Source organism: Lotus japonicus, chromosome 1, assembly GCF_012489685.1.
Source record: "Lotus japonicus ecotype B-129 chromosome 1, LjGifu_v1.2".
NCBI classification, from domain to species: domain Eukaryota; kingdom Viridiplantae; phylum Streptophyta; class Magnoliopsida; order Fabales; family Fabaceae; genus Lotus; species Lotus japonicus.
In genome coordinates this window covers 91,979,721-91,987,247 of record NC_080041.1, presented here as the reverse complement: position 1 = coordinate 91,987,247, position 7,527 = coordinate 91,979,721, and the positions used below count along the sequence as shown (strand labels likewise).

Below are 7,527 nucleotides of genomic sequence, written 5' to 3'. Positions count from 1 at the left end.
CTTTTGGCATGAGACCTATTACGACCAAGGTAAAAATGGCTTAGATTTAATAATTGGCAAAAACTAACTTCAAAAGTTTTCCTTATTGATTATGCAACCTTGAAATAGCATAAATTTGATGTAAAAAGGTGAAAAAGAAGATGATTTATCTTAACGATGTGGTAAACAGATGAGATGATATGATACATCAATCCTAATACAGAGACGTCCAGAGAATCCATGTTCATTAGCATGGTATATATAAGACAAGAGAAGGAAACCAAGAAAATAAAGAGAAGTGAGGGTCTTTGGACATAATATATGATGTCATGTGAGTGGGTATGAAGGAAAAAAAAAAACGAAATGGATGAAAGTGGGAGGCAGTGTCATGTGTAATCTAGAATATATTCATGTGTAGAGCATGATTGAATTACCGCTCATCAACTTAACATCCATCCACTTTTGAGGCAACCTAATAAAATCTTACTTCTTCGTTGATGTGTTATTAGAGTGTGTGTTTTTCTGTTTGCCTCGACACTTGAAACAAACTTGAAACAAGAAAGGCACATAATCTCATTTATAGATGTGAAGTCCGGTTATTTACAACTCAATAATGGAAATCACAGATTAATTGGCGCAGAAAACTGCCCTACTTATATTGCTTGAGTGACTAATAATAAAAAATCTGTAGGCTGTTACTAAAAATGAAAGAAGCAAGTCAGAACTAATAATCAAACATCTTATTCACAGAAAAAAGAAGATGAAAATGAATTGAGGCATGAAGCATTTGAATTTAATTAATCACTATCATCTTACATTCTTTTCAATGTACAACCAGAACCTATAAGTATAAGTCAAAAGTGGAAGAAGGCCAAGGCTGTTTGAAACAACCTGAATTTAAATAGTAGACATTGTGTCCTTCCAGCTAAGGGATTTTCTGCTCTTGTGTCGGGCTAGGAAGCCAAGTCCAAAAGCTTTCTTTGGAGTCTCACTCGAGTTTATTAAACCAACCAGCTTCGCTACGAGCGCTGCACTTTCTCTAGCGTGGTTCAGGTCTTTTGTATTTGTCCATAGGAGCCATGCTAGTTGTATGCTTCTGTGCTTAGTCTTCAAATCGATACGCCACTTCCGGTAAAGTTCCTCTCTTTGCTTCTTTGAAAACTTCTTATGCACTTGCTTACTTAGCATTTTCCTCTCACGATTCAGAGACAACAGGCTGTCCAGTAAAAAGGAGTGGGAAAGGTGTAAAAAATAGTGGATAGTACATAAAATCAGAAATTGTGTATTTTATATTCCTATTCATGTGTTTTTATCTAACTATTTGATATAATTTTTTCATAAGTGCAAGACCAGTCGAATTCTGAGATGATCACGTGCATCATATTTTAAGGATGTTGCAAAGCCAATTTGGGCATGATGCTTGGCCTGCCCAGAAAGTATCCTTTTACTCTTGCAAAGCCAATTTCAGCTCTAAATGTAAAGACTATAGAGCACAATGTCTTAAATATATATAACCAAAATATGACACGCGCAGAGTGAAGTAGTGAACTGTCCGTCACACTGAAAATTAATCAATGTGATTGACTATGCTTGCAAATGCAAGCAGATGTCAAAAGTTCTACTCATGAAGCAAAAGTAATTACCTTGAATTAGGAGTGACATCAAGACCACCTCCTGTGATGCCACTAGAAAAAGCGTCCTTCAGAAAGGACAAACGTCTGAGCTCTACATCCAAGTACACAGAATCGGGAAGTTCACCTTTGATGAGAAGGAAAAAATAGGATCTATGTACCAATGGCACATTACATGCATCCCAAAGTTTGATTATATCTCTCTGCTGCGTCTCAAATTTAGAAGGCATCAAAGGCCCCGAAATTCCATTGAAATTGGCACCTTTTACTTTGTTCACATGTGCCTATCATACATAAAACACAGATACAGGCGATTCATGGAGGAACTCAGATGATATCATAAAACTTATAGATAAAAATAGAACTAGTTAGTTTTAGCAAAGTTATGTTTTATATTACGAAATTCAAAGATAATACTAAGTGTTCGAGCATGTGAAATGCAAATTGATTTAATTATTCTGACATTAAAAAACCTAGTCTGCTGCTCATACTCTAGTTAAGCTGCATTAAGAACCTTCAACCAAATGGGATAATTTAGATATATGCTTTTTGGATTACAGAATCCTAGTTTTGCTACACATTGGTACTATTCAAATCATATTTAAGAATTAGGATAATGATAAGGTTCATTTGCAATTACTTTCTGAGGTTCCTCTTTCCACCAATAATCTTGTAATTGATACGTAAAATTAGGTAGAATTTTGAAAAGGAGGACCGCAAGAAAGATAAAAGATAGACGACCTCATGTGTTAGAACCTTAGTCTGTGCTTACCATTAGATCATCGAAGTCCTCGCTGAATGGTTTTTGTGTTGGTTTTGTCTTTGCCCTTTGATTCATTTTTACAACAAAATTGATGACGCTGGAAGTATCTTCCGTATCAGAATCCAAAACAGACTCTTCATCTTCAACTGAAGCATCCATCATGGGAACTACAGAATACTTTCTGGAATATTTTCTTTTTTTAGCATGTAACTTTGGTTGAGATTGCTTCTCATCAAAGCACATCATGTTTGAAGAATATTCCCTTTCGACCCCATCTGATAATGTGAACGAATCCAGCTCTTCAAGTTGAGGAGGTGACCTAGTTTTGAGCTCTTGCTTATCAAGAAAAAGTGGTGACATAGTTTTAAGGTCGTCTTCATCAAACTGGTGGGGTGATGCGGATTCCTGGTCCAGCTTACTAAATCGAGAAGGTGACACATTCTGTTCCTCCACCTTACTGACCTGTGGATGCAATGAAGCATCTTGAGACATTTTATGTGTTTGAGGAGAAGGCATGGCAGTCATAATGTGTGGTCTGGATTCAGAAGACCCATTGGATTTCTCTGAGAGGTCCACCAGATGGTCGTTGTTCCTTTCAAGGTCCTGAGTTTTTTGCTGCAGTGCATCTTGATCAACATGCCCATTCTCTCGGGATGATTTAGCATCTTCCTCCACAACTTGTATTGTGGGTGAATTTCCTCCTTCTTCTTCAAAAGCAGGAGTGGACGTGTTAGCACTTGTTTTGTGGTCCTCAGTTTTCTGCCGCAGTGCATCTTGATCACTATGGCCATTCCCTGATGTTGATTTGGCATCTTCCTCCGCAACTGGTATCATCATGTGTGAATTTCCTCCTTCTTCTTCAAAAGAAGGAATGGATATGTTAACACTTAATTTGTGGTCCTCAGTTTTTTGTTGCAGTACATCTCGATCACTGTGGCCATTCCCTGATGATGATTTAGCATCTTCGTCCGCACCTGGTATTAAATTTTCTCCTTTTTCTTCAGAAGCAGTAATGGACGTGTTAACATTTGTTTTGTGGTCCTCAGTTTTTTGCTGCAGTACATCTCGAACATTTTGGCCATTCCCTGATGATGATTTAGCATCTTCGTCGGCAACTGGTATTAAATTTTCTTCTTTTTCTTCAAAAGAAGTAATGGACGTGTTAACATTTGTTTTGTGGTCTGTTTCCACTTCTTTTATTTCAACACATGGAACTTCCTTGCAGTTATCTTCAGATTTAGCTTCAGATTCAGCTCTGCTAGCTATCTCCTCCCAACCTTGACATGGATCAGGCGATTCAGCCTCAACAAACGTGGGAGGACAGCCATCCAGGAGAAAGTTGTCTTCAGAATTCTCAGGTTGCTCATTCAAAAGGTACAAACTGGAAGTTGTTCTGTCAAGATTCTCAGATCTGCTGTCTCTCTCAGAACATAGATTAGTAGCAACACTTGACGTTTCTGAGGGCCAATCTTTATCTACTCTTATAAGCCGATCTTTCCCAGCTGACTGGACCAAATTTTCAATATGAGAATGAAAGAGATCACGTTGCCGAGTCAATTCTTTGATCTCTTTATCCATCTGCATATTTTCATAATTGGGTGGAACACAAAAAAATGAGTAAAAATTATCAAAATGGTAGAAATGACTGATTGTTAATGAGTGTTAAACTGTTAATTGTCTTTTGGAAATAAATGGTAGAAATGATTGATTGTTAATAATCCCATCAAAATTTACAGACCATGAACCCCATCCATATGTTATTACCACCAATCAAACAATCAGTTCATCACTAATTTGAATGAAAATTGTGTACCATGATGCATTAGACTGATTCTTCTTCATAAGAAAACTAGTGACTCATTTTTAACTTAGTTCAGCAATGTATAATCTTTTTGAATTGAACTAGAAATGTAAATATTGTTTATCGCACTATCTTAATAGCCGAAGCAAATATTAAAGTGAAGTTCCCTCACCTGTTCAATCTGGAGTTCTCTTTCCTTAAGTATGATGCTATTGAAGCTCCTCAACTCATTCTCCATTCTAGCCAATTCCTTTTGTAGTTGCTTTACCAAAATCTTGTCTGACATCACCACATTGACCTGAGCATTAGTAGCTACCTGTTTTGCGCAGCCAGCAAAAAATAGAGTGTTTTTTGATTGCTCAGCCTGGCTGCGTGCAGGGCTAATGGTACAAATGATGGCTGTTCTGGCATTTCCTCCTAAAGAGTTATGCAGAATGCGAGTAAGCTTAGAATCTCTATAAGGTACGTGTCCATTTCCTCCTTTGCTGCGTTCAATAATTGTGATTTATGATTTAGACAATGTGTAAAATGAAGTATATAGGTGAAGGTGAAAAAGGAAGGGATTATATAAGAGAACTTTCAAGGAATCAAAGATGAAAGTTGAATCAAAATAGTTGGTTTTTTCTACAATTATGTTTTTAAATTATTTATGTAACATTAGCTGCTTTTTCTTTTTGGGGGTTGAACATTAGATGAGTTGATTCAACTCAACTGTGATCTGACCCAATTTAAAATACGTCTAGGTATAGTTTATAGAACGACCCATACATCTAATAGTAGGGTTCCTATCTTTCAAAATGGTGACAAGAATTGGCCCCCAAAAAATGGTGACAAGAATGTGTGTAGTGAGGTTTTTCAATCTTCTCCTTGACCCAATTTGATGTGTTTTCAGTGTTTGGTATAGAAGGAACTTTTGAGTCGCGATATCCTGGCTAAAAGCTCCACAACAATGGTAACATCAGCATCATCAAAGAATTTAGGCTCCTAAGATTTTCTGATCTACCAATAACTATTACACCCACCCGTAAGAAGAATATGGAAGGAAATTCTACCTTAGTTTCCGAATTACAGTTCCAAGGGTCAGTAAACTGCGGTTTATGTGGCTACCTTCTCTCAATCTTGTGCCAGCTGATAATGATTGAGAAGCACGCTCACTTCCTGCAAGATCAACAAAATTCTGGACAACAAAAATAACTCTTGTTAATTTAATCTACTGCATACACACATCTATAGTCCCCACCGTAGAGGATAGAAAAGGGTGAATATCATACCACACTGGCGGTAAGAGTGCCACATCTTGCAGTGCCTACATAATTACCAGGATTACTTTCAACTGTCTGCAGAAACACATCATTTTGGGGAAAATTATGAATGCCATAAGAATTTTTTTATCTCAACAACTAGGTAATTTAGTGATAAAGTGAGTACCAGTCGAAGAATTTGATGTGATCTGGAGCTAGCTTCATTCATGGCTGTCTCTTCCGTTGTTCTTTCAGCTGAAAGATATAGACAGACATGGCTTGAGATAGAGCACTAGAAAGAGTATCAAAAGTCATTAAGGTATAAAACTAGCTAGACCCCAATACCTGCACATATTGAAAGGAGCTGTTGCAATCGGCTCCTCTCTGTCAGAGTCTCCTCAGTGAGTTTCTCAATAACAGTCCCTTTCTGTTTGAGGTTCATAGATTCTCAACCATTAAAAAGAATTAAAAACCAGAAACTCATGACAAAACATGGGAAATGTGCTACTAAATATACCTCTGGATCATCAAGGACTCTTAGTGAAGTAGCATTTGCATTGAGAAGGTCTCTCACAGCTTCATTATAGATCTCCATGGCCGAGAACTTCACAGCAAATTCCCTCTCTCTATGCTGAATCACAACAAGAAATTGTCATCTTTTGGTAACATCTAAAGAGCATCATCCATTTCATACCAATGATTTTTGAATTGCTTTATACCTTCTCTATGTATTCATATATATCCTTTATAGCATATTCAGTAATTCCAGTCATTGTGTATGTCTTTCCACTGCTCGTTTGCCCGTAAGCAAAAATGCTAGCTGTAATCATGTTTCATCAATGAGAAGAATTCAAAGAAAAAAAAATGCCACCAGCCAACATAACAATAATCAGGAACTACAAATCAATAACATGAATATTATTATACTCACAGTTGATCCCCCTAACTACTGAAAGGGCAACTTCCTTAATCCCTTGCTCATACACCTGCTGTGTGGTGAACCTTTCCCCAAATACCCTGTCTGCATCAAATAAAGTAGGAATCAAGACTCAAAAAGAGAATTGGTTGTCTGAATAACATTCAGGGATTCAGAAGTTCCGTAAAGTAAAGTACAACGATCAATTCTGACACCTAGAAACTACTCACATAAACTTCTACACAAATTTGATTTAGGCTTCGAAATCAATTATAGAAGGATTTAAAAACATGCACTATATATTTCTTACCAAATGTGCTGGCATGCTGTTCGGCGAGGCCGTTGTTCTTGAACCTGATGGTGTGGTCAGAAATGCATTCCCAATCGGACACATCATGCCTTGCCCTTTCTCTCTCGTTCAAAGGCCTCACCCTGATGGCAACGAAAATTCTCTCTTCCTGCTGGCCATTTGATTGAGCCGTTTTTCCTTGCTCCTCTCTGACTCCTACCGGCGACGACGACATTCTATCTCTCATCACAGCCACAAACCCGTTGAACCGCAATTACAACACGACTCTCATCATCGAATTTACCTTGCGCTCAACGTCTCAAGTTTCAACCCCTACGTGAAGAAACGAGTATCAAATAATTATGAACAAAGCAACAACGAAATGCAATGCATGTTGATTCATGTGTTGAATGAATGTGAAAATCTGGATAATGATTATGAAATTGTAGGGAGAAAATAGAGAAATGAGGTACCGTTCTCTCAATCTCTGTCGCCGGAGGGTGACCGGAGAAAGAGACAACGGAATGGAGAATCAGATAGATTTTGGGGTTTGAGATGGCAAGTCGTTGGTGTGTTTCCTTCGCGTGGCTTTTGGATTCCGCAACCACCGGCGAAACAAGATGTAAAACCGTTTCGCCCGCTAAAAGAGAATGGAAGTTGAATTACTATTTTAACCCTCTGTTGTCATATTCATATTCATGGTTTGCCTCTTCCTCTACGATTTCATTCAAGTTGTTTTCAGTACCAGTCTGTATCTTTCGCTCGTTTTGCGGGCAAGTTCAGTATCCTCCTCCCTCTTCCTTCGTTGTCAAAACAAACTAACCAAGTTGAATTTCATCGTTTGGATTCTTCTTCAATCTTCAATATCAATTCAATGTCCAAAGTCTAAATGAGGAACAATTAACAG

The 7,527-nt window shown here is 37.7% G+C and overlaps 1 protein-coding gene across 1 annotated transcript; it reads right to left on the bottom strand.

Annotated features, from left to right (window-relative positions):
- Positions 1-740: 740 nt before the first annotated feature.
- Positions 741-7,285, bottom strand: LOC130727789 (kinesin-like protein KIN-7F). The gene is made up of 13 exons (XM_057579037.1): positions 7,094-7,285; positions 6,642-6,953; positions 6,347-6,436; positions 6,135-6,235; positions 5,933-6,046; positions 5,761-5,842; positions 5,603-5,670; positions 5,446-5,511; positions 5,227-5,351; positions 4,347-4,659; positions 2,383-3,951; positions 1,623-1,894; positions 741-1,195 (listed from the first exon to the last, which is right to left on the bottom strand). Exons 2-13 carry the CDS (start codon positions 6,865-6,867, stop codon positions 877-879), a joined length of 3,345 nt encoding a protein of 1,114 aa, XP_057435020.1. The 5' UTR covers positions 6,868-6,953; positions 7,094-7,285; the 3' UTR covers positions 741-876.
- Positions 7,286-7,527: the final 242 nt, after the last annotated feature.

What these genes read in the sequence shown, in the direction of transcription:
- LOC130727789 (XM_057579037.1), bottom strand. Translation starts at nt 6,867, where the DNA reads ATGAGAGATAGAATGTCGTCGTCGCCGGTAGGAGTCAGAGAGGAGCAA. An exon ending in GAGTCCTTGATGATCCAGAG is followed by an intron (nt 5,843 to 5,932) that starts GTATATTTAGTA and finishes AACCTCAAACAG; the next exon opens with AAAGGGACTGTTATTGAGAA. An exon ending in ACTGTAATTCGGAAACTAAG is followed by an intron (nt 4,660 to 5,226) that starts GTAGAATTTCCT and finishes TATTGAACGCAG; the next exon opens with CAAAGGAGGAAATGGACACG.